General features: G+C 35.2%; 2 protein-coding genes across 2 annotated transcripts in view; one reads left to right on the top strand and one right to left on the bottom strand.

The window, feature by feature from the left end:
• Positions 1 to 2,234: 2,234 nt before the first annotated feature.
• LOC140437273 (uncharacterized) lies at positions 2,235 to 8,673 on the bottom strand. The gene is made up of 2 exons (XM_072526700.1): positions 7,956 to 8,673; positions 2,235 to 3,792 (listed from the first exon to the last, which is right to left on the bottom strand). Exons 1-2 carry the CDS (start codon positions 8,415 to 8,417, stop codon positions 2,308 to 2,310), a joined length of 1,947 nt encoding a protein of 648 aa, XP_072382801.1. The 5' UTR covers positions 8,418 to 8,673; the 3' UTR covers positions 2,235 to 2,307.
• Positions 8,674 to 8,983: 310 nt separating this feature from the next.
• Sgsh (N-sulfoglucosamine sulfohydrolase) overlaps positions 8,984 to 27,796 on the top strand; it is a 31,541-nt gene continuing 12,728 nt past the window's right edge. Inside the window, exons 1-5 of the mRNA XM_072526699.1 lie at positions 8,984 to 9,285; positions 11,423 to 11,552; positions 13,787 to 13,923; positions 22,129 to 22,273; positions 24,215 to 24,453. Of these exons, the coding sequence (XP_072382800.1) occupies positions 9,198 to 9,285; positions 11,423 to 11,552; positions 13,787 to 13,923; positions 22,129 to 22,273; positions 24,215 to 24,453 (739 nt within the window). The 5' untranslated portion in view covers positions 8,984 to 9,197. The remainder of the gene's footprint in view (positions 9,286 to 11,422; positions 11,553 to 13,786; positions 13,924 to 22,128; positions 22,274 to 24,214; positions 24,454 to 27,796) is intronic.

Below are 27,796 nucleotides of genomic sequence, written 5' to 3'. Positions count from 1 at the left end.
GAGGGAACGACGGTTTTACTTACCTTCTGAAACATGGTGACGGCTCATATCATTTTGAAAAATGAAAATGTCGTACTTGATGCCGTATCTTAGCCGCTCAGCTACAGCGGATTCTCGAGTGTTAATTTGATTATACTTTAGTCAGACCTGTCCTATATATCCATAGGATGTTCCTTATTAGCCCTTGGACGCGCCGCGTCAGGGATGAATGCTTCCTCACAGTCTAATCCATGAACTTCTGTGACAATATTTTCTGTTTTGTAAGTTCTGCATATTTTGAACATTTCACAAGATTTTCCAGCACCAACACAGTAACAATAGTATAAAAGTTATCACAAAAGAGGAGATATATACTACATATATATATATATATATATATATATATATATATATATATATATATATATATATTCTTAATTGTACCATTCCCACTCTTATTTGAGTATATAAGCTCAGTTAATTTGATTAAAAGTAATTGAAATTTTTAAGAGGTTGTACGTACATTCACCAGTATGTTATTACACATGTCAATACATCACAGAAACAAAAACTATGTTGATAATGGTTTTTAAGAATATGGATGAGACGCACTTTTTATCAAATGCTTATCAAAACGATATATATTTTAAATAATTAGTAAATGGTTTAACAATGAAAAACATATAAAAAGAATAAAGTCTGAAGTACTCCTAATTTTATGCTCGATACACCCACATGCACAATATATATATATATATATATATATATATATATATATATATATATATATATATATATATATATATAAGAAATACAGGATACTCGTGAGTGTCGATATAAACAAAACCACCAGTTTGTTAGGGCTGCAGTCAGAAGGTTGGCCGAAATGTTAGAGAAACACTCTTTTGACTTATTGTCAAGCTTTCGGAATAATTTTATTCCTTTTTAAAGACACTGTAATGTAGATAAAAAAATGTGTAAATGTTTACAAAATATTACAATTTTCCAGTGCAACTTACTAGTCTTTGAGATTATTTAAAATAAACTTTGACACTCAACATTAACAACACAAATATAAAATTAATAATGGACAATACATTCTAAAAATTTTGTGAGGATAGTAAAACGTAGTTTATTTCATGATATCTTTTGATAGTGTGTTTTAACTCTGATACATAGAGAACAGAAAGAAAAGACAATGATATTGTCTTGTTCTTGATATTGTATTTATTTTTAAGAAACAAGAGGCCCATGTTGGGTAGTTTTATTATTTTTAATTATTATTAGATGCAAAGGGCTGCCTCTAAGTGCTATATCACGTATTAAGCGGTCCACCAGTCTCTCTAGAGCCTTTAGAAGGAAGGATGATACTGATGGGTCGGAACGATTTAACAAGTGTAAAATCAGTTTTAGCCGGTTTAGGAATAAATACGACCCTAGTCCTTCCCAGGGTAAAGGAATATACCCTATCGCAAGGCAGGCCCTAAATATTCCGACTAGTGTGGGGACAATAACATCTAGACCCTGCTGAAGCAGTGCCGGCACAATGTCGTCCTCACCTTGTGACTTTAAGGGGGCGAAACTCCCAGCACTCCTTCTTATACGATACTACCTCCTTCGCCATCCGAACGTCCTCCATTCGCCTAATCGTCGCTAGGGCATTATCATCATCCTTGTCACCTGAGAAGTGAGCATCCAAGATAGTCCTTCAGTGTCTCGTCAGTGGAAGATAGACTTCCACTGGAAAGACGCACCTGACCCACGGAGCCCATGGAGCTTAACTGCAGCGGACATGCGTTCCACGGTGTCACAGTAGGCTCTTCAAGAGCTCCTTTTTAACATCTTAATTAGAGACTTGTATTCCCTCTGAGCCTCCTTAAAGGAGTCCCAGTAGACAGGCCGACCAGTCCTCTTTGATTCGTTGAAGAGACCCTGAGTCAGTCTGCGGTCTTTCTACCTGAGACGTCCACCAGGAAATAACAAAACCAGCAGTCCTGTCTACAAAAGGGAAGCTAGCTTCATATGTTGAGGTCAGGGTGTCGGAAAAGTGATCCAGAGATCTCTATCTCCTCAGCTCCGCCTCGGCAAAAGCGGAGGACCACAAAGTTATGGCTAAGCTCCTCTCGAAAAGATAAAATATATATAATAAAAAAAAGAGAATAGATAAATGAATAACACTGTTCATAGTTAACTCTTGTGTCTCTTGGAACATTTAGTTGAGTTATGGTTAATTAAAAAAAAAAAATTCTTTAATATAATATTAATTCTTTAAAAGTATATTTCTAATTTTACACGAGAATATTTTAATAAGTTATATTAAAAATTAAATTACACTTCTTGCTTCTCTTCTGAATCTTCTTTAATTACAAAAACAGTTTCCTCAGTTTCAAGCTCACCTAATGCTCCTGCATCAACATTTTCATCAGCATGCTGACTCTTCATGTGATCTTTTAAAGCAAACGCTCTAGCGTATGTTGCACCACACAGCCAGCAGTCAAACTTTAAATTATTTTCTCTTTTGTGGCTTTCCATGTGGGCTCTCACAGCGTACAGAGATGCAAATGGTCTGTTACATTCATTACAACTAAAGGGTTTTATATGGCTATTTTTGTGACCAGCTAACTGTACACTTGTTTTAAATGCTTTGGGACAGTAAGGACATTTATAGGCTCTTACCTCTGAGTGAATCAGCAAATGATGATTGTAGACACTATGAGATTTAAATCGTTTCTGGCATTTAGGACATTCATAAGGTCTTGAACCTGAATGAGTTCTCATGTGTAGGGTCAGACAATAGCTGACTCTAAATCCTTTGCCACATACTTGACAAATATGTGGCTTCTCACCAGTATGAATCCTTTCATGTTTTACTTTCTCGTGTGGTCTAGAGAAGCGTCTACCACAATACTGGCATTCATATTTTCTGCGCAGACAATGATTTACTTCATGATCTTCTAAAGCTGTAGAAGTAGTATAAGCTTTTTTGCAATATGAACAAATATGATTTTTATTACTATTATGAGCTTTTGTGTGCATATCTAAATTTTCTTGGGTCATAAATTCTCGATTACATGTAGTACAGAAAAAATTTTTTTCTTCAGAGTGTGACTTCATATGAACTTGTTCATACTCAAGATCATAAGGATTGTTACAGATATGACACACAAATATCTTTCTTTCTTTTTTCTCTCCATCAGCCAAATCGTTATCTACTGGAGGTTCTACGGGTTTTATCTTAACAGGCTCATGCATCTTTAAGTGAAGTCTAAGGCTTTTTAACGATGGGAACAATGTGTTACATGTATTACACCTGTGGGGATTTAAGGTGATCACCTTATGTTCGGATTCTTCTGGTTGAGGCTGTAAGTGTAACTTCAAATGTGTATTAAGGGATGGGTAGGTTAAGAACACTGCTGTACAATGAGCACACTTAAACTGTTTTGACTTTTTGCCTGCAGAACATTTGTGTTTGATGTAATGATCTAGTTTAGGAAATTGTAAGAAACATTTAGGGCATTGATGAATTTGGAATATAGAATTTCTATCACTTATTTCAGCTGCTTCCTTCTCAGTTATTTTTCTTACTTTACCATTTTCTATAGCATAATTTTCGGTTAAAGGGATAACATTATCTTTTCGGGAAACCCAGTCTACCCTTTTATTGTTCTTTTGTATCACGGGCTTTTCATTTTCATCATTTCCAGATTCATGACTAATTTCAAAACATTGTTCCTCCTGAGAATATTCAGTGACTTGATCTTCTTCTACTTGCATTTCATGGGATAATTCATTTTCATGAAATACATTGGTTTGCTAAAAATAAAACATATATTAACAACATTTCTTTTATGTCAATTTTATCTAAATACAAGCAAGATTATTTACATTATATAGAAAAGGAGTAGAGAGAGAGTAAAATTAATGTTTAAAATATTATTAGGTTAGGTTAAGTTCAATATGAGCATAGACATATAATACAAGATAGACTGACTGTTGCAGTCGCGTTCCCCCAGTGCGACAGAGAAAATTGATACAAAGCAATCCCTAAACCTGTCTAATGGACCGAGTTTGTCGACCACGTGACCTTCTCATTGGTCATTTACGTCACATGGTCGATAAACCTGGTAAATTAGATAGAGATTCAGGGACTGCTTTGCGTCAGTTTTCTCTATCGCACTGCGACTGTATTGCAGCAGTCAGTCTATCTTGTATTATATGTCTATGAATATGAGCATATACTATGGAGTACTATAAAACAGGAGAAGGATCGAAATTGGGCGACCTTGAAATTTGTGTACACTATTTTGCTTGGTTTGCCGCTAGGGCGACGCTGGTGTAGAGAAAGGTGCTAGTATTACATTGGAGTGAATGTGAAAATTTCGAAGATTACTGGTTGTGGTGGTTAATATTATTTAAATATGATTGCCAAGAAAGCTTACACCAGTAGAACTTGGTTCTTCTTAACGGGATTTATAACAGGTAATCTTTCCGATCAAAAATTGAAAAAGGGAAGTTATCGAAGTTAATATACTTGGTTCGCTATTCCCAGTCTGAACTGTCTAGTGAATTTAGTAATTATTTTTTTGCGAAGTTAGTTACTTTTTGACAGACCAAAAGTGGCTAGAAATTATTATACAACCAAGCACACGTACTCATAGCCAATATTAATAGTAAATAAAATAGAACTTTGCGAATTACCGACAATCAATATTTATTTATTTGCACCATATAATAAATAGTTATGTGAAATTATAACAACTAAAATATATTTTTTAAATATGTACTACCCAAAATTTGATGGGTTTAGTATACACTTCCACTATTTAGAATAATTCTTCTTTTTTAAAGAAAGAAGTCTGCAATAGTAGGATACTTGAGCTATTAATACTGAGAAGTAGGAATTGTTGTGTTGTAGGTTTTCAACAATGAATCTGTCATATGCCCGCGCTAAGCGAATCGAGTATACAAGCTTTTTAAAGCACCAAAAGTAAGTGGAGTATATTCATTGACTAAGTGAGTAAAATTGCTGATTTTTCAATTAACATCAATTTGAGGCTTATTTGTGATTTATTTTTTGTTCTCAAATCAGTCTCGGTATAAAAAAATATTAATAGACATTAATTAATAAACAATATTATACTTATAGAATGTGTACTATTTCAGCCATATAAAAGAAAATATGAAATGGATTTAATACGGAAATACTATGACTTATTTATGAAGAGTTATCCTCATGCTATTTATGACTTTCATAGATTATTTTTGTTTTTATGTTATTTTCTTCAGTACACTTTGTGTTTTACCCATTATTGATTTTTATTTCAACCTGAAAATTATAATGATGATAGTAAGAGGATCTTGAAGTTCTTCTGTTGAAGCAATGCATTTTTTGGGACAAAAGTATTTTACAAAAAATTAACATTAATTTTCTAAAAATCAGACTATGTTAATGGTTAATTTATATATATATTTTTATTAACTAAACTTAAACATATTTATAGAAGCCTTCAGAATATAAATGAAGCGTTCAAAAGAAAAAGCATTTTAAATTTTGATAAAAACATTAAGTAATTCAAAAAAAGTTTGATCAACAAACTTAAATAACTTTTTAAAAACAATTACAGTTAAGTTCAAACTTTATTAGTTTGGCTAGAGATTTTAAAATGCATAAATATTCCTACTATTTGTTTTGGTTCACTAATAATTATTTGATATTTTCAACTAATAAACTTTTTGATGTCAATTAATTTGTAGTTGAAATTCCATGGGTATAAACAAGGCAATTAGATAATAATGTGACAAAATATTGCCGCTTCAAAATAAGCTGTCCAAAATTAGAGTAATGGCAAATTTTAATTTGATTTCGTATCTTAATCTTTGGTATTTTTTATAATTTTGAAATAATTTATTTATGGCATAAAACACATTCGGCACTAATCAATCAATAAATTAATGTCTAATAACGCTAAAAACATTAATTAAATACATGTATAAGAGATTATTATATTTGTAATTATTTGTAGCACCCTTTGCAACCAGCGATTGGTGGAAGCTGAATTAGATGTTAAAAAGTTGGCACACAAACGATGCATTGCGTTTCCACTCCTCCTTACAGCTCTTCTTAGCATATATATATAACACCTAGACTGAGCGCTTCAATACAGACCTGTTCTCCCAGTGCGACAGAGAAAAATTATGCAAATCAGTTCCTACATCTCTAATGGACCGGGTTAACCCCACGTGGCCATGTGACCTTTCCACTGAAATCTCCAAATACAAGAGGGGTAGCAACTTATATATAAGTTAAATGTTTAATGTAAGACAGAGATAGCCACGTGGAATTGTCTATGCTTTCGGACATGGATAATCAGGGGTTCGATTCTCGTACTGATTTTTCTGTTTTTTATATATAAATTTAATATTAATCAATGTTACGTTTATTAGATATTATTAAATATTGCAAATAATAAATCTGTATTTTTAAAAATGTAAAAGGCAACGTTATTTTTTAAATAAGTTAAGTCAAGAATATTATAACGCAATTGCTAAATATTCATACTAATTACCAATTAATATTAATATATATAGCGTCAGTTTATTATAATAAGACATTAATAATTAAAATTATTTTCTGTTACAACAATACTTAACAGTAAGAAAACAGTGCTTACAGTAAAATTTTACTCTTATTTCTTTTAATACACAAAAGATATAAGAGGTTCAAACATAGACTCAGATCATTGTCTAGTGATCTCAACATTCAGCGCTAGAATTTTAAAGATTAGTAAAGAAAATAAAATGGATAAAAAAATGGAATGTGCAAAAGCTGAGAGATGTGACACTTGCAGAATGGTACTCTGAAAACTTCACCAATGGGCTAAGGAATCAAAATGTACATGAAGGAAATGAAATAGGAACAGAAAAGTGTGCCTGTAAAAATCATTGGTTTGATCATAAATGCAAGAATGAACACAAGAAGAAAAGGAAGCCTACAGAAAGATGCTTATCTCCAATGAACTAGAACAACCATATAGAATTACCAGACAAAGAGAAAAGAAGAAATACAAAAGAAAAAAACGAAACCACTTAAGAAGGAACTTAAATATGTAGAAAACCTCAACAGAGAGAAAGAATTCAGAAAATTCTATAAGAAAGTAAACATCAACAGAAAAGAATTCAAGGCAACCAAAAGACAATGCAGAAGTCCGAATGGTGACCTATTAACAACAAGGAAAGATGTATTGAATAGATGGGTGAAATACTTTAACCAGGCACTTAATATAAAGTAAGAAAAAGAAGACCTGAAAGACGATGGAGATGAGGTAAGCAGAACAGACGAGAGGGAAGAGGAACCACCAATAATTCTTAAATTTAAACATGCAGTTAAAAAACTAGCCAGAAACAAAACACCTAGAATAGATTATTTTTCCTCTGAATATTGGAATACTTTACACCATACAGAAAAAAGGAGATATTTTTGAATGCTCTAATCACAGAGGAATTATTCTCCTAAATGCTACATATGACACTATATGCAAAATGTGTAGTTGGAAAACACCAGTCTGGTTTCAGAAGTGGTAAATTGACAATTCATCAAATGGCAACCCTGAGACAAATTTCAGAAAAAACACTGGGAAATGGCTTAACTGTTTGACCGTTTTTATTTTCTCTCTGGAAATCATTCTCAAAATAAGTTTTTATACAAATTCTGAAAAATGTACAATCAAAATTTGTTATTGGTTATGTCATTTCAAATTTAAATGTCAATAATTTCCAAGTCTTTACAAATTTATATATAAATATAAAAAGGTGCATTAGAAACTTTCAGAATATTGAAGCGATTAAATTACTATATTGTTCTTTAGTTAGACCTCATCTACAGTATTGTTCTTGTATTATCCATCAGCATATTGGATTATATTGTTCGGGCAGTACGCACTTTAGTACACTCTAAAAGGTGATTATTTTTTACTTACCAGCACAATATCTTCTCCAGCATGGTACTCTTTTAAATGATCTTTAATTGAGTTGAATTGAACTTTACAAACTTCACACTCATAAATAACATTGGCATTCTCCTCTACTTCTTCAGCAATATCTTCACTTTCAATAAATTCGATTTGCTGACTATCATCATTAACCATTTCTACATGTTCATTTGTAGGTTCTTGTTGTGTTTCGTCAAGTTGAATCAACATTTGTTCTGAATGCTCCTGGATTTCAGAAACAGTTTCATCTTCATTTTGGTTACTTACTCCTTCACTAAGTTCACATTCTGTGTCTAGGTGTTCTGATAATTCAATAATACTATTAAAAGTTGAAGTACAAACTGGACAAGACAAACTATTTAACAACTCACTTATGTGAAACTTTAAATCCTGACGGGAAGAAAAATGTTCATTACAGCATAAAGGACACTTTAAAAGCTGTGTACCCATTTTGCTCCCTTCTCAAGGCGTTTAAATAGTTCAGGCTTCTGTCATTTTATTATATAATTATTGTTTCAAAATATTTCACTATGTTTTCTGTTTAATAATTATATTTCAAAATATACAATTTTAGAGCGATTTTCTTCTTCGTTCCCTCAAATGGCTTCCAACTTGGGCAAAAAAACACAAGTCACTTAAATACTAATTCTTGGTGATATGTCTAACCTAACAGCAACTAACAACAGGAAGGAAAAAGTAGAATCACAATCAGTATCATCAGATCAGAGATCTCTGCGAATAAACAAACATAGCTAGAGGGCGCCACAATTTAAATTTAAGCACAGAATAAGAAACAATTTGTATTCTCTGATTTAATAATTTGAAAATATAAGTTATATATTGTAATTTATAATATAAATATTATCAGTTATTTCTCATCATTAAAACAATACTATTATTTAAAAAAGATTTGTGTTATAAGGTATAAAATATATATATGTCACTCTTAAGTGCAAATTAAAGATTAACCATGTTGCCTGAAAAATAAATTTATAAAAAATATGAAGTAGAGGGGGCTTTGTAAAATACTTCTTTTCATGTTACTTTTATTTGCTCACTATCAACTACAGCGAGGTAGAATCTAATCAACTATCTTATGTTAATATAAATCTATTATTTTATTTCTAACTCATAATAAGTATTCCTTGATAATTTCTTACAAAATACCAGTGGTAACAACAACAACTGGCAACAGTGTTTGTTCAACATTTTTGTTAAAAAAGTAGGATAATGTACTTTTGGATAATATTAGGGTGTTGTTTAATACAAATAGACTGTACTATTACACAAAAAAAATTAAATGCTTTAGTTATTTTAGGTAAGGAAAGTTTTACTAAATTTCTTTAATTTATAACTTTTAATGGCAAGAAACAAAAGCCAGATCTACTTAGATGGCGTGTATGGTGTATGATGCTTTCATGCCTTGATGCCTATTGTTTTATTTGACGTATGAAAAACCCGGCGGGTACTTCAAAATATTGTTTGTTGGGGTGTTCATCAAGCTACTTTTACAAAATTAAACTGCAAATTTTATTTATATTTAACCGCATTTTTTTTTTAATTTTATTTGTTTAAAATTTATTATGTTATAAATAAAGGATGACCCAATAAAAGATCATTTGTAATTTTAAAAAATAAAATTCAATTTTATATCATTTTTTTACCAACAATGGGAATGCATCTAATCTACAAGGTTAATCGGAATTGTGTCTTTAACCCAAAATTTCTAAAAGAAAATTTGTAATCTAGATGTGACCTGTGGTCTATCCTAGTTTTTTTTTAAATCTAAACCACGAACTTCTGCCCAGTGTGGCTGCATGCACAGCGTGACTCTGCCTTCGATATTTTCAGGTTTCTTCTCACTTCCCAAACTTAAGTTTATCGCTCCATATTTGGAGGTTTCTCTTGAGTGCATCCTGCACGTGATCATTTGCAAATGGGCATTCCACTATCTGTATCATTTCCAGGTTTCTATGTCCAACATATATTTTCGATGTTTATTCTCTGGTTGCCTTCATTACATCATCTAGTACAATATGGATGGGGCCTAGTACACCTCTTCATCGTAAGCCATCATTGACTCTTAAACTCGTCGGAACCCATATTATCTGTTCTTACTCTGTTATTCTTGTGTTTTTATATAGCCTCATTAAACAGCTTTTCTGAGTTTGGTGTTTATTCCCCTGTTGATTAGGCTTTTGCCGATTTCTTTCTGCGGGGTTTTCTCTAATGCTTTTTCCAGGTCTATAAAGGCTTGGTATAGTTCTGTGATTTGGCAAAATTGAATCAATCGATCTCCTCTGTCATTCCTGTTTCCAAGTTCATAGTTTCCTACTTGTTCTCCTACCTTACCTTGACTCACCTTGGCATTAAGATCGCCCATTATTATGTTAATGTATTGCTTTTTTATTGTTTTCAGCATTTCTTCTAAATCGTTGTAGAATTGTTCTATTTCATTGTCATCTTTATCTGCTGTTGCTGCATAGACTTGAATAAGATTTATTAAGTTATGTCTTTCTTTAATTTGTATTAATATTAAGCGCTCTGAATAAGGAGTACAGGTAATCAGAGAGTTTTTCCATTTCTTTGAAATGATGATTCCAACTCCGTATGATTTCCCAGATCCTGGCCATTGTGTATCGCTGATTCCTAAAACATCGATGTTTAGTCTATTCATTTCTTATTCAACATTATCCAGTTTTCCTGCAGAGAACAAACTTTTAACATTCCACGTTGCAACTCTTAAAGTTGTTGGTTTCTGCGCTCTTGTACAAGTATTTCGTATGTTTACTACCAAGTGAGCCTTGTAGTCGTGTGATTCTCTCACTCTGCCTTATCTTGGTATCCTATTCCCATGATCAGTAGAGTTTCTAGTATTTTTGGTGTAGGTACACCATAATGACTTAACTAGGGGTACTCTATAAGTCCTTAATGCAGTGGTTCCCCGTTGCCTTCTGCATCCTTCCGCCGTTGACCATCCTTGGTTCATCCGCCTTCGAGACCGATTTCTCGATCTCAGGACAAAAGAGTGCCCTTCCACATACTAGCTCCTCCGCCCGAAGCCGTTGGCCAGTAAATGATGGGATCGCTTATACCGGCAATCATTTGGTGAATTACCTGTTGGTCCACGGGAGGTATTTTATTTCCCTCCTACCCACCGGTAAACCGGGTGGGGCTTTCCCCTATCCGCCACCTGGGGATGCATCTCTAGTTGTTACAGGTTCCCCCGATATATATATATATATATATATATATATATATATATATATATATATATATATATATATATATATATATATATATATATATATATATATATATATATATATATATACATATATGTGTGTGTATATAAATATTAATAAAAACAGATTATATTTTTCAGTAAAGATTGTTTATTTTCCTTAATGTTTAATTGCACCTCATCACTAAATGTTTGCAATTTATTTTTGCAGCTGACGATGGAGGTTTCGAAATGGGAGTATATCGCAACAAAATATGCCAAACCCCAAATCTGGACAGGTTGGCACGACAGAGTTTAATATTTAATAAAGCATTTACATCAGTGAGTAGTTGCTCTCCAAGGTAAGAGGCACATGTAAAAAACATTAATTTATTTTCCCAATTTCAGTTATTGATCAGATTTTTATGACCGAAGACGGTTAGATTACGTTAGATCGTTGAAATTATTCGGTATTGAGGAGTTTTATCAAAAACGTCTGTTCCCTGTACACAATGAGATGCAGAATTTAAGTTTTCCAACATTCCAGGAACTGTCTGAACTAACCGCCGCCAAACATCACTCTCAACGCTTCCTCCAAACTCTTTTACTTTCCAAACCCTTAAAATGTATCTTCAAATGTATGTAAAAAAATCTTCACTCACATTACCCAAAACCTCGACGACAAAAAATTCTCCTTACTCTCGTTAACTAATATATGGAACTAATTCTGACGGACGCAAACTAAATACGTACTACAAATCGTCCTTACGTATGCTCTACTCAATCACGACCTCTCAAATAAGCTGTTAACTTTGGAAAAAAGTATTCTGCATAAAGGTAACTACAAACGATACAACTTTCCTTTCCCAACCAAAAACATTGTCGTAATTGTCACATTGATATTAAAAATTTCAAACGAAGTTCTGAAAGAATAAACAAATAATTAATAAAATGCCTATTACGTTGTATACCGACCAAGAAAAAGTGCAACTTGTAACATGGTACTTTCAGGATCATTCGATACGCGAAGTATTTGATTTATTTATTGTTGCCTTCGAAAATAGACCCTCACCAAGTGTTACAACACTTAAAAATACCATTAAACATTTTCAAACTTCGGGATGTGTAAACAGTTGTAAAAGGTGTCATGAAGGTAATGAACCACGTGTTAGACCTGTCGATGAGATGAGGAGCGTCAAAATAGGGATATTGATATTTGTGCTTTTGTGGAAGCTAGTGAACCTTGCAATAGTGTACAAATTGCTAGGGAAGTTAACGTGAATGCTGTAACTGTCCAACGAGTTCTTAAAAGAAATAGGTATCACTGTTTTAAGATACAACCAACACAAGAACTGTTTCCGGAAGATAACTTTAGGCGGATTGAGTTTTGTGAATTTATGTTAGATAAACGGAATGAAAATGTACACTTTTTAAAAAATATTTTATTTTTTGACGAATCTTCATTTTCATTACATAAAAAACACAATCCATCCGTTGCAAGGTATTATTCTTGGAAACATAAGCACCTCAGTATTGCAGTGCGAACGCAGCTTCCGCAAAAGTTAAATGTTTGGACTGGGATGTTAGGCGACCATATTGTCGATCCATTTTTTATCGATGGAAACCTAAACGGACCCAAATATTTATAACTTTTACAGAATGAGATCATTTCGGCAGTTCGACGCTTCTCCGTTAATTTTCAGGAGGTTTATTTCCAACAGGATGGGTGTTCGGCTCACAACTCTAAAGCAACTATTGACTTCCTCGATCAAATGTTTCCTAATCGACTGATAAGTACACGTGGTACAATTAAATTGCCCGCTAGATCCTGTGACTTAGCGCCTAACGATTTCTTTTTTTGGGGTTTTCTCAAAGAAAACATTTATAGGCATCAGTTGAAAGGGCCACAAACCTAGTCGAATTAAGGGCAAAAATACTTCATTTCTCTGCAAGCATTACACCAGCCTTACTCCAAAATATGAGGAGAAATCTGTATGACAGATTTGGTTACTGTTTAGCACAAAGAGGTGGAATATTTAAGCCCTTAATTAATTATTCTGCTTTCTTAATTTTTATTTTTTGTTAGGTTCATTTTACGAAGTTTGTAGGTTCTTAATTAGGTAGTATTTTTTATTAAGTTTGGAAGAATGTTATTGTTTTTTTTTATTTAAAAGTACAAACGATTCTTATTCTGATTTTTTTCTTTTTTCTTGTTTTATTGTTATCAGCTTTTTCCATATTTGAACAATTTTCAGTGACAATAAAGCATATTATTTATTTACTTACTTGTATTAATATAATATTTATTTGTATTGGTATTAAGCTAAAAAATAACCAAAAAATTAGTTTTAGAGCATTATAATAAACATACTCTAGAGATGGAATTGCAATAAATCTTAATACCTATGGTCAACAAAACAATGGCGTTATTTGTATAGAAGCATATGATTGAGTTAAAAAAAATAGGGATGACGACAATAATTTTGTTTAAAACAAATGTAATGATTTTATACTACTTTACTCTGCTATTTTTATTAACTGATCTTTTTGAAATTTGCAGTTAATCATTCTAATTTTATAAATTTTAATATTACAGCCGAGCTGCACTGTTGACAGGAACACCATCTCATCAAAATGGCATGTATGGCCTGCATCAAGGAATACATAACTTTAATTCCTTGTCTAATGTAAACAGTATATCCAATATATTAAAGCAAAACGGGATACGGACAGGTAAGTTGAAGTTTACATATTTAACAGTTCGTCTTTTTTATAAGATAAGTTACATAAACATGTTCCTTTACAACTTACATGAAGCTCGTCCTTTCCAAATATGAATAGGCAGACGAAAACAAATTATATTGTAAGAATACTTGGTTATCGAGTTATTGTTATCGTAGACAGGCCCAACTAAAAGTCTGCTGCAAATACAAGTGGTGAATTTCGAAATATTGTTCTGAAGCTATTTTCTTGTGGCATTTTAAAGTAACTACTATTTAAATGGGAATAAGCCACAATTAAAGGATAAAGTACGTTTATTGAAGTTTCAATTTCCACTTCGGAAATCGTTCTCAAAATACCTTATATATTATTACAAATGTATTTTGAGAACGATTTCCGAAGTAGAAATTGAAACGTCAATAAACGTACTTTAACCTTTAATTGTGGCTTATTCCCATTTAAATAGTGAATTTAGAAGTAGTAGATAGATTTGTATACTTGGGCTCCCTGAGATCCCGAATAACAATAACGATAACTTCTCAGAAATCAAACGTAGTGTTACGTAAAAATATGAGTCATAGTTTTTAACCTTTAAAACATGTTTTTATTCTAATATGTTGTAGAGATTACGAGAGGCCTCGATTTACCTGAGCGACCTTCCAGAACCAGTGCGAGGGAAATCCAGTTTGCCTTTACCGTTTCGCCATCGAAGGTTTTGGATTTTTCGAGATAACGGCACTGGTATATAATAACGGAACTTTATTTGGAAGGGACAGTTAATTCGGACGACGCGCTCGCGATAAAATGTTACGTTCGCTTTTTAATAAATTATGTATGTTTAGTGAAAATAAATAAATATCAGTCATTGTGCTTTTTAATGAATTAAGATAAGAACAAGACATTATAAATTAAAGACTTAACAATTAATAAATTCACAATAAATGGTGTCAGAGTGAGATCGAACATAAATTAGACTTATAATAATAATACAAGTGAATATAAAATAAATTGTGAAAATGGCTACGATTTATGAGCTGACAGTGACTAATTTAAGAAGACATCTCGAAGACAGAGAATTAGCTTCTACCGGAAAAAAGGCTGAGTTAGTCCAACGACTAAAGAACGCTTTGCTAGAAGAAGGACTAGATCCAGAGACTTATATATTTGAAGATGCTGTCATCTCGTCGATTTCGAAATTAGAGAACAAAGTTTCCGGCGACATCGCATCATTGGAGAACAAAGTATCCGGCAACATCGCTTCTTTAGAAAGCAAAGTTTCTAACGAGATTTCTTCTCTGGAAAGCAAAGTTTCTGCTAACATCTCTAAAGTCACTTCAGAGATATCTGCTCTTGACGATAGAGTGTCTTCGTTAAAAAACCAAGTTGCTGCCGATATGTTGGCCTTCGAAGAAAAGATTAAAGAGATGGAAAGGAAGATGGAGGAAACAGGGACATCAGAGAGAGGTAACAATCCGATTACAGTGGAGATAAAAGAAGACGAGACGAAATTTAAGTTGGAGACACGGCCGAAATTTGAAGGAAGTGGAGGTTCTATTCATGTTAAAGTCCCAACTTTCGACGGAAAATCATCATGGAACAACTACATGAAACAGTTCGAATCAGCCGCAAGAGCAAATGGATGGTCTGAAAAAGAAAAGGCGGTAAACCTGACTATCGCCCTTCGAGGAGATGCCTTAGATGTGCTTCAGACCATAGCCGTAGAGGAGACCGATGATTTCGAACAACTGAAGAAGAGGTTAAATATGCGATATGGCCACGAACATTTGGAGCATGTATATCAGTCACAGCTTAAAAATCGTAGACAGAAGAAAGATGAGGCTCTTCAAGAATATGAGGTAGATATTGCCAGATTAGTACGATATGCTTATCCAACAGCTCCCGAAGACATGATGGAAAAATTGGCCGTTCAAACGTTTATTGATGGTCTTCGTGATCATGAAATGCAGAGAACACTGCGATTAGCTCGTCACAAGACGCTGGTTGATGTCCTATCCGCCGCCCTCGAATACGAGTCAGCTACGCAGGCCTCTGGCGGGTACAGTAAAGTTAGGACTGTAAAAGAGGAAGGAGACGAAGATAAACTTGACCAGCTCTTTAATTTGATGAAAAGCATGACATGCAAGAAAAAGAAGACCATAAAATCAAGAAACTCACCATCAGGAAAACCAGAACGAGTCAACCTTAGGGGGGCAGCTTCGACCCGGAACTCTTCCAAAGACCCTCTTATACTAATAGCTTCTTTGAAATGTCGTGAAGATAGTGTATATGTAGATGGAGACATAAATGGTAAAAAGCATACGTTGTTGGTGGATACCGGAGCGACCAGAACCATTATACGCCCGACAGTTATAAACAGCCGAAAGAAACTGTTACCAACGAGGTTACGACTTCGGACCGCTACAGGTGAAAATGCCAACATTCATGGAGAAATCCAGGTACAATTGGGAATTGGGGCAGAAAAGTTTGTCCATACTGTTATAGTTGCTGACATCGAAGAGGATGTTATATTAGGAATGGACGTAATGAATATGCATGGATTCCAATTGGATTTTAAGAATAAGGTAATCAAAGTTGGCAACGAGGAGGTATTTCTCCATCCACATAATGACAACACTGTGCAAGCAGCCATTACAGAAGATACAGTCGTGCCTGCGAGAAGCGAAACGATCATAGTAGCGCGACTACAGGGAATTGTAGACGAAGGGAGACCTGTTATGATGGAGCCTTGGAACCACGACGATGAGGTTGGCCGTGGAATCATAATTGGAAAGGAATTGGTGACTTCGGCTAAAGAAATTCCTGTGAGACTTATCAATGTCAACGACTACCCAGTGACCATAAAGAAAGAGACAAAAGTAGGAACTTGTGTACCTGTGACATCCATAATTCGTCAGGCGACAACATCTGATAATTCCAACGACAAATTCGACCAAATGGTTGCAGTTGCAGGACAGTCTCTAAATCAGATGGAGAAAAGGAAATTAAGGGAATTTCTTCGGCAGTATCGTGATATTTTCGTACCGAAAGGAGGAAAGACGGGAAGAACTACCGTTGTTAAGCATAAAATTGATACTGGTAATGCTAAGCCAATTCGTCAAACAGCTCGACGATTACCACAGGCGAAGAGAGAGGAAGCTGAAACGATTGTTCAGGAAATGAAGAAAGACGGGGTGATAGAACCTTCTACGAGTCCATGGGTCTCTCCGGTGGTCCTGGTTAAGAAGAAAGACGGAACGACGAGGTTCTGTGTGGATTACCGTTTGCTGAACAACGTTACCAAGAAAGATAGTTATCCTCTGCCTCGGATCGATGACACATTGGACACATTGGCTGGAAGTAAATTGTTTTCTACTTTAGATTTGAAGTCTGGATACTGGCAGGTAGAAATGGACCCGGTCGATAAAGAAAAGACAGCCTTCACCACAGGATCTGGATTGTGGCAATTCAACGTTATGCCATTTGGTCTTTGTAATGCTCCTGCGACATTTGAGAGGCTTATGGAAAATGTGTTGAGAGGGTTATCTTGGAAAACATGCCTGGTTTATTTAGATGACATAATCGTCTTGGGGGAGACATTCGAAGATCATTTGAGGAATTTAGAAAACGTTTTTAATCGACTTAAAGCTGCCCAATTGATGCTAAACCCCAAGAAGTGCCAGCTATTTCAAGGTAAAGTCAATTATCTGGGTCATATAGTCAGTAAAGAAGGAGTGGCCGTGGATAAGGGAAAAATCGATTCCATTAAGGAATGGCCAAAACCAACTGACAAACATCAAGTGAGAAGTTTTCTTGGACTATGTACTTACTACCGGAGGTTTATTAAGAAGTTTGCAGATATCGCTAAGCCATTAACGCGACTTACAGAGGAAGCAAGAGAATACCGCTGGGATATAGACTGCCAAAATGCCTTTGAAACGTTGAAAAAGCATTTAATAACAGCACCAATTTTAGGGTATCCACTGCCAGAAGGAGAGTTCATCTTAGATACAGATGCAAGTAATGTGGGAATTGGAGGAGTGCTGTCTCAGATTCAAGGAGGACAGGAACGAGTCCTCGGATATTTTAGTAAAGTTCTTTCAAAACCTGAGCGGAATTATTGCGTCACGAGAAGAGAACTTCTGGCAGTAGTGAAATCAGTAGAGCACTTCTATCAATACCTCTATGGAAGGAAGTTTTTAATCCGAACCGACCATGCCGCCCTTAAGTGGTTGATGCAGTTTAAGAATCCAGAGGGTCAGATAGCCAGGTGGATCGAACGACTCCAAGAATACGATTTTAAGATTGAGCACCGAGCCGGAGTTAGCCACAGAAACGCTGATTCTCTTTCCAGACGGCCATGCCCAGCAGAGTGTCCCCACTGCAACAAAACGGAATCCAAGGAAGCAGCAGTGCTAAGAACGACGATTGTCAACGACGACTGGACGCCTACTAAGATAAGGGAAGAACAAGAGAGAGATCCAGTTATACAGAAAATCCGAAAATGGAAAGAGGAAAACCGTCGACCACCTTGGCAGGAAATATCAAACCTATGCTCAGTAGTTAAGACGTATTGGGCCCAGTGGGACTCATTTATCATCGAAGATGGCTTGCTTAAACGAGTCCTGGAAAATGATGACGGTTCAGAGAAGAGAAGACAGTTGGTGATCCCAAAGAGCAGAATAGCCGAAGTACTTCGTCAGTTACACGACAGTCCATCGGGAGGGCATTTTGGTGTAAGGAAAACCCTTCAGCGAATTCGGGAACGGTTTTATTGGATGAACAGTTCCGACGACGTAAAAGACTGGTGTAAGAAATGTACTATTTGTGCTACGAGTAACGGGCCTCACCGGAAAAGGAGAGCTCCTATGAGACAATATAATGTTGGAAGCCCGTTTGAAAGAATAGCTTTGGACATTGCAGGGCCATTTCCAGAAAGTGAAAATGGGGGCAAGTACATGTTGGTAGTAATGGATTACTTCACTAAGTGGGTCGAGATTTACGCACTTCCAGACCAGAAGGCCGCCACCGTTGCAGATAAGTTGATCCAAGAATATATCAGCCGATTTGGAGTGCCTTTGGAGATCCATAGTGACCAAGGCAGGAACTTCGAAAGTGATCTATTCCAAGGAATATGTGATAGACTAGGCATGAAGAAAACAAGAACTACCGCGTATCATCCGCAATCGGATGGTATGGTAGAACGAATGAATAGGACAGTTGGCAAGTATTTGACAAAGATGGTGTCCGATCATCAGCGAGACTGGGACCAATACCTTCCGTTCTTCACAATGGCCTACAGATCTGCTGTTAACGAATCAACGGGCCAGACACCAGCCAGAGTCCTATTCGGACGCGAAATGCGACTACCTTGTGATCTAGAATTTGGGTGTCGACCTGGAGAAGATGTAGCAGGTGAAGATTATGTGATCGAATTACGAAGAAGAATGGACGATGTACATGAGTTGGTCCGTTCCCACCTTCAGATCGCTAGCGACCGAATGAAGAAACGGTACGATACACAAGCCGAAAAGGGTTGCTTTAAGAAGAACGACAAAGTATGGCTGTATAATCCCAAGAAGCGAAAAGGTTGTTCTCCCAAATTGCAGCAGTTTTGGGAAGGTCCATACCTCATCATGGAGAAGATCAACGATGTCATCTACCGAATAAGCAAGATTCCGAGGGGAAAACCGATGATAGTACACCATAACCGGCTGGCGTCTTTCGAAGGTGACCACGACGTAGATGAAGAAGTGGAAGTAAACCAAGTCCAAGACGTGTCTGACCTCACGTTTGAGGAATTCATGGGTGCCTATGGAGGTACCGGTAAAGCAAGACATGGTGTTACCACTGAAGAAAAGCAAGATCTACTCGCGCTCCCCGATGACTACTCGCTGGCCCTTACCATCCCGGCCAGTATCAAAGACGCACCAGGGTTGGCATCCGTCTTTCGAAGGAAGTTTGGTCGAGTTGCAGAACTTCAATGCCAGGTGCCAGCTCCCGGTAAAACCTTGAAACTCCAAGATGCATCACGTTACCTTTTCTACCTGGTAACAAAAGACACTGCCCGTGACCAACCTACCTACCGAGATGTGTGGGAAGCCTTACTTCAATTGAGAGGGCACGTACTAGAGTCCGACGTGCAAAAGTTAGCCATGCCAAAGTTGGAGTGCCGCCAATTAGATTGGAGAGTTATCCGAAATATGGTGGAGGAGATCTTTAAAGACACCGAAGTCCAGGTGTTAGTCTGTTGCAATCCGCATAGTTACTGGTGCGGAGAGAAAACCGTCCCTTGTCATTTTTATACAACTGGAAGTTGTAAAAGAGGGTCCAGTTGCCGATACCAGCATACCGTTCCAGTTCTAGTCCCAACAAGGTTCCAGGAGGAACCATCTTTTGAGAGGGGGGCAATGTTACGTAAAAATATGAGTCATAGTTTTTAACCTTTAAAACATGTTTTTATTCTAATATGTTGTAGAGATTACGAGAGGCCTCGATTTACCTGAGCGACCTTCCAGAACCAGTGCGAGGGAAATCCAGTTTGCCTTTACCGTTTCGCCATCGAAGGTTTTGGATTTTTCGAGATAACGGCACTGGTATATAATAACGGAACTTTATTTGGAAGGGACAGTTAATTCGGACGACGCGCTCGCGATAAAATGTTACGTTCGCTTTTTAATAAATTATGTATGTTTAGTGAAAATAAATAAATATCAGTCATTGTGCTTTTTAATGAATTAAGATAAGAACAAGACATTATAAATTAAAGACTTAACAATTAATAAATTCACAATAGTAGATTAGCAATGGCCTGAACCGCAACAGCTAAATTAATTAAAATATGGAAAGACCGAACAATAACAAGGAATCCTAATCTCAGGGATGGTCAATGTCCTTATTTTTCCCATTGCTATATACACAGCTGAAACATGGACTCACAAAAAAATCGATAAAACTAAGATCGAAGCCTTCGACATGTAGGTCTACAAAAAATTCTACGCGTGTCCTAGACATAACAGAGAACCAACTTGTAAATTCTGGAAGAGCTTCATATAACAAACAGGTTATTAAAAAAATAAACCGAGCATACCTAAATTATTTCGGTCACATAGCCAGAAGAATGGGGACTACGGAACTATTGGTAGTAAAAGGAAATGTAGAAGGCCTAAGACCAAGAGGAAGATCTCCAACACGATGGGCAGAAGAAATCAATACTCTGGTGTTAAAAAGACAGCAAGCTAACATTATTTAGAGTGTCACCATGCCCTGACAAGGGCTCAAGGAATAAGGAAGAGGATACATGAAACACTTTATGGACTGTTCTATCTGTACAATTTAAAGTTATGCAACCAGAACAGTTGTTTTGGTTCGACACGGAGTTTCCTTCTATTTTATACTCTATCTCACCTTATCCACATTCGTTGGACATGTATGTTGTCCATGGGATTTTTTGTATGCCTAGATAACACTACAATTCGAAAACTTTTAATATATTTAGATTCTTCAATTTTAATGTCCAAGTTTCACATCCATAAAGCAAAGCTGACCAGACATAACATTTTAATAGTCTTCGACGCGTGTTCGACAAGAGACTTCTATTGCATAATACAGCATTCTAGTCGAAATTCTAAAGTGTTTCACCCTGTCCAGTATTTTGTCACCTAATTTAGATTGTTCAATATTGATTTATCCGACGACAATCCATTCCGTTTTCTTTGCATTTATGGGTAAACCCTTTTCATTGCGGTCATTGTTTACTGCGTTCAACAGAGTTTGAAGATCTTCTAGACTCTTTGCCATTATGGAGGTATTATCGCATACCTAGTATTATTAATGATTTCTTCACCGATTTTAACCCGTTTGGTCAACTTTACTTCAAACACTAATTCAGAATAGAGAACAGCATCTTAAACCTGATAATGCTAGGGGTATGATTGTAGTAAAGATTTTTGAAAAATCCAGTACTACAGTGATATTGTAGGAGAGTTCTGAGCTTTGTAGATTCTCCTCAGCCTAAACACTAATTGTAGAGTAAGGTAGATTATTTTCTGATCGAATATCGGCACCTCGATAGGTCTTTACCGTTTTTGCATAGGTTTTTAAAGTGATATATATATATATATATATATATATATATATATATATATATATATATATATATATATATATATATATTATATTAATACTTTCATAATTAAGCAAAAAATGGTTTTATTTCAGGTATTATCGGTAAGAAACATGTAGGCCCACAAGAAGTGTACCCATTTGATTTTGCTGAAACGGAAGAAAACAATTCTATATTACAAGTAGGAAGAAATATTACTCATATTAAATTGTTGGCAAGACAATTCTTAAATACTTCAGAGTAAGTACTAACACCATATAGGTACAGATTATTTAATTAATTATTTTTCCTCTATAGCGAGTCCGATACTTGTGGTTGGTTCAAAGAACATAAAGAATAGCAATTTTCTTGTCTTAGTTGGTGAGATATTGGCTTTCTAAATATCATGCTATACATACATCAGTGGTGATAGTACTGCCACTAATTATCTCACCCTGGGTTACTTATAAGTACAGTTAATTAAATTTTTATTTAAGTTTCTGGTATTATACTCTCTTTAATCATTTCCTCATTAATGAGTGTCGTGATTTCGTACAAATAAAACAACTATCTCTTTTCATCGGCTTCTATCCTGGGTTGCTCTCATGGACAGAGAATGTCTTGACACTGGCTTTCTGCACTTGACCTGTCAATCGAATGGGTAAGCGACCTTCAATGTTTCCCGAAATTGTAGGTCTCTTAAGATTATGATTATTGGCTTTTGCAATATGCTGAAAAACTTGAAGACGCCTGTGAAAAAATTTAGTAGAGTTTGGCTAGATAATTCAACTCGTTAACCACTTGGACTTAAGTTTGAATAACCTACTATCATATTTTTTTTATCTTATCTCTTACTTTAAGTTTCTACTAGCTATATCAGGCTTGTCATGTCTTCTTCAGATACAGTTGTTAGAGTTTTATCGCCTGCATTTCTAAGGTTTGACATTTTTTTGCCTACCATAGACATACCGCCATTCCATTTGTCTAGTGCTTTTCTCTTTCCATATTCCCCATAGAATAAATATTGTATTTATATAAGATTAAACCACAATTGATTGCAATAAAAATTACATTTTACATTTGTTTTGAAATTTCCGCTGTCCAATCAGGAAATCGTTAAAAAAAACTAAAGATTATTATAAAGTAAGGAGTTATTTAAACTGCAGTTGTTTATCAATTGGCGCTTTGTTTCAGTCAATTTGACAGGTGACTTATTCGGTCTCGATCTTGTAGGCAAATAGCCATGTTTGAAGTTGGAATTCTGAGGGTGATGTTGTACTCTTGGATTGATATCAAATTCTTTTAATCCATTGTTGATATATTGCTCTTGATGATTTCTTCTCTTGGATTTGGGAACCAGAGCTTGCTACATTCTGTTAATAGGTTTGTCTCACATTTTTCTTCATTAAGTAAGATGAGGGCTGCTTCTTTCATTCTTCTCTTTTTGCTGTCTGTTCTTTTTATGACTATTGATATATCTTTCCATTGTACGTTGTGCTAATTGAAATATCTGTTTTTGATGTGTAATTCATGCTCGTTTATCCTAAGCCTTAGTGTTATTGAGGTTTCTCCCACATAAAAATTATTGCAAGGTATTTTATTGGTAATACACTTACTTGATCTCTGCTGTATGTTGTTTAGTTTGGTTTTATACCGAATAGATCTCAGTGTATTGGTTGTTTTGAATGTTGTTGTGAAGTTGTATTTTTTTTCTATTCTTTTTATTTTTTCTGATAACCCTTTACATATGGTAGATATTGTTGTCATCTTATCATATAATAATAATATTTCTGTTTGTAAAACAAATCCAAAAAGACCATTTATTTGTTATACTTAATGTTCTTTAAACATTTTGAACGTAATAATATTGTATAATACATACAGCATCATATTATTAGATTAGATCAAATAGTATTAGACCCAATACTAGGGTCTCAGCTAAGTATTGTTTGGAAAATACCATTCTTTCGATTTTGAAAATGTACAGATTTTGGAAGAAGAGCCAAATTTTAATTTTTAATTTAAAATATGTATACTGAAGATGATTCGTATTAAAAAACGACAAACCTGACATGAAATACATCTTCAATATAATAATTATAATTTAATAAATCAATTATTAGTACATTTGCTACGATATTGCCACTTTGGGCATCTTTAAATACACAGAATCTAAAGTTGTCAAATATTTGATTATTTCAGTCCATTCTTTCTATATATCGGATTTCATGATCCACATCGATGCGGACACACTAATCCTGAATATGGTGAGTTCTGTCAGAAATTTGGTAATGGAGAACAAGGGATGGGTGTGATTCCCGATTGGCAACCTATCATCTACCAGCCAGAACAACTGCAATTGCCGTATTTTATTCCAAACACTCTTGAAGCTCGAATAGACGTAGCTCACCAGTACACAACCATATCAAGACTTGATCAAGGTAATTTTAATCTTTCGTTTTTAAACGTTTTATTTATTGTCCTATTTATAATTTGATTCGTAGCGTTTTTGCTCAAGATCTAAATTTATGGAGGAAGCATCGTAATTGTTCAGAATGTAGACAGGTATTATTTAAGTATGAATTCCGATTTTATTTGTGTAATGACGAGTATATGCCTGTATATATGGTGTTCCACTTGATTGGCATATTAGGTAATTGAGGCATTGACAATGAAAATTAGGTGCCAAAGACAAAATTTTACAGGAGAAGCAAAAAACTATTCTGTAGAACAATAACACATTTCAATCTTCAAATTTACAGATATTAATCTACATGTCTAAAATATTTAAAGCTAACTAGAATTTCCAGTAAATCCGGAAGTTGCCATTAATTTTAATAATCGTTTAATAGAGCATCTTGTATATTATTCTATTTTTGTAGATTCTTCATAGAATTGTAAATACATTTTTATAAAATATCATACACAAAAAAATTATATTTTTTGAGTTATTTACCTATTTTCAAAAATTTTGGCAGATGAAGATTTTGAATATTGGTACGTCGTCCATTTACAAACACAATATCTTTAAAATATGCACACACAAAGAGCAGGTAATTGTTCTTACTAGAACTCAACTTGGAATCCGGTTTGAAAATAAAAAAATGTTTACAAGTGGTATACATTTTTTTGAAGTGAAGCTTCTATACTGGCGTTGTATTCCTTTTTTCCCTATAGTAAAATGCTGAGGCGAGCGAGATTTACGGAACTAGCGCCACGAGTCGCGTCACCAAAAACGGTTCTTCGCATCGATTCACTTTTCTCGATTAATTCGTTTTTAGTCATCATATGAAAGTGGTAAAGCGCCAGGTCCTGATGAAATTCCAGTAAAAATATTAAACATCCTTCTTCTTCTTTATGTACCATGTCCTTTCAGAACGTTGGTTACCATCATAAGTATCTTAATTTTATTCACTGCCACCCTAAATAGCACGCTTGTATCAATACCATACCAATCTCCCAGGTTCTTTAACTATGAAGTATTTCTTCGTCGTGATTGACGAAAAATATTCTTTATTAAAAATCCTGAATGACGAAAATATAGAGTATCTAACTAAATTATTTAATAAAATATACAACGATGCTCAAATTCCTGATGAATGGTTAAAATCTATCTTTTTACCCTTACCCAAGAAAAATAATCCTAACTCTTGCGATGAATACCGATTAATTAGCCTCATGAGCCACACTTTAAAAATACTACTCAACGTCATTCAACAGCGTATTTACATATATAAAAAGTGTGAAGAACAATTAGACAACACACAGTTTGGATTTAGAGGTGGAATGGGAACAAGAAAGGCATTGTACGCAATAACCGTACTATTACAAAAATGCAGGGAATATAATAAAAACGGATTCATATGTTATATAAATTTTCAAAAAGCGTTTGACAGAGTTCAACATGGTAAACTCATACATGCATTGAAATACTTACACCTAGATTCCAAGAATACATCCCAAATCCGAAAGGAGGAGGGTCTTACACGGTGTTGTACAGTCGATCGTCCTCTACGCGGCACCAGTCTGGAGCGAGGCGGTAGAGATAACGGCCTATAGGAGTCTCATGACACGAGTAGACAGAACAAGTCTGTTGCGAGTGGCATGCGCCTACAGGACTATGTCTGCGGCAGCCTTATGGACCATCACTGGATGTGTTCCGTTGCATGTTTTGGCGGTGGAAAGAAAAGAGCTTTATGAGAGAAGAGGTCCAAACCTTACTGTGGCCGAGAGAAGACAGGAAAGGGAAAGGTCAGTTGAAAGATGGCAAGAAGAATGGAACAACACGGAAGATGTGGCACAGTGGACGAAAATGCTGATCCCGAACATAAGAGATTGGGTGGACTGTGGCCACAGGCGACTGAATTATTTCCTGACGCAGGTGCTCACAGGACACGGGTGTTTTAGGGCCTACCTCTATAGGATCGGAAAGGCTGATACAGATGAATGCTTATACTGTGGATACTCGGACACTGTGACACATACGACGTTAGATTGCAGCAGATGGATAGTGGAAAGGAACAGAATGAAGAGAGAGACAGGTGTGAATTTTGGTACAGTGAGAGAAATGATTGAGAGAATGATTGAAAATAAATTAGTTTGGACTAACATACACAGCTATATCCGTGCAGTGATCAAGAAAAAAGAAGAGGAAGAAAGACTGCTGGATCAACGCTAAAGGTAAGAGTGAATGATGCTGAAAGGTGAAGCTAGAAAAGTGGGTCACACTGTATGAGTTAGAATGCGTGAATCAGACTGTGGGGAAGGAGGAAATGCCCATCTGGGAATGATGCCGAACTAGGAGCGATGAGTGTCTTCTACGCGCTACCTGGAACGAGATAGGGAGCCTCCTTGCTGACGAATAGAGTGTAGATGTGTATGAATGGAGAATAAATAAATAAAGGTAGTGATTCGGAAGTGATGCCGGCCTTACAGCGGCCATTCCGCTTCCGGATCGCTGGATAACAGAGGAGGGTCTGGTTTAGCAGGTAGGCGTTCGGCGTAGACTCGGCGACGAGAGGGCATGTTAAAGTACCTCGGGAACTATCGCCGGGAGTACGAAGAACGAATCCTGCACTAAAGTTAGTCAGGCGGCGTCCTGGACTGAGATGTATTTTGAAGATTCCAGGCCCCCCTCTATAAAGACGAAATCCAGAGAAAAAAGATTCCAAGGATATTAATTTAATCAAAAATCTATACTACAATTAAACAGCGGTCGTAAGGGTGGAAGATAGTGCAACAAAACCAAGCAGAAATTCAAAGAGGAGTCAGACAGGGATGTGTGCTGTTGTCACAATTATTTAATGTGTACTATAGAATAGAAATATGCTTTATTGTCACTGAAAATTGTACAATTTTATGGACAAAGCTTACAAAAAGTCAAAAGAAATAATAATAACAATTAAAATTTACTAAAATTACATAAATGATCAATATCACAGAATCACAAAATAAAAGATAATAAAATATACACTCCATTGCAAAATTTGAGTAAATTTCAAATTGCATAATAAAACCTTACGAACTAGTTTACGAATAAGTTTAAGCTGCTACATGTGATATACTTTATTTAGTTGCTTGTACCTAAACGTACTGTATAATTTCTTAGTTATTCGTTAAGAAACTCTTCCACCGAATAATATGGTCTTTCAGATAGATAGGTTTTCGTCAATTTTCGTCAATTTAAGGAAAGAAGTTGTAAATTTAAGTTACAAAGGGAGATGGTTGTATAATTCTTTTGTCGAATATAATATAGATTTCTTTACTAACTCAGTGGACGGGATC

This window comes from Diabrotica undecimpunctata, chromosome 3 (assembly GCF_040954645.1).
Source record: "Diabrotica undecimpunctata isolate CICGRU chromosome 3, icDiaUnde3, whole genome shotgun sequence".
Lineage (NCBI taxonomy): Eukaryota > Metazoa > Arthropoda > Insecta > Coleoptera > Chrysomelidae > Diabrotica > Diabrotica undecimpunctata.
Note: the sequence above shows the minus strand (reverse complement) of the source record. Positions and strands in the feature narration are given on the sequence as shown.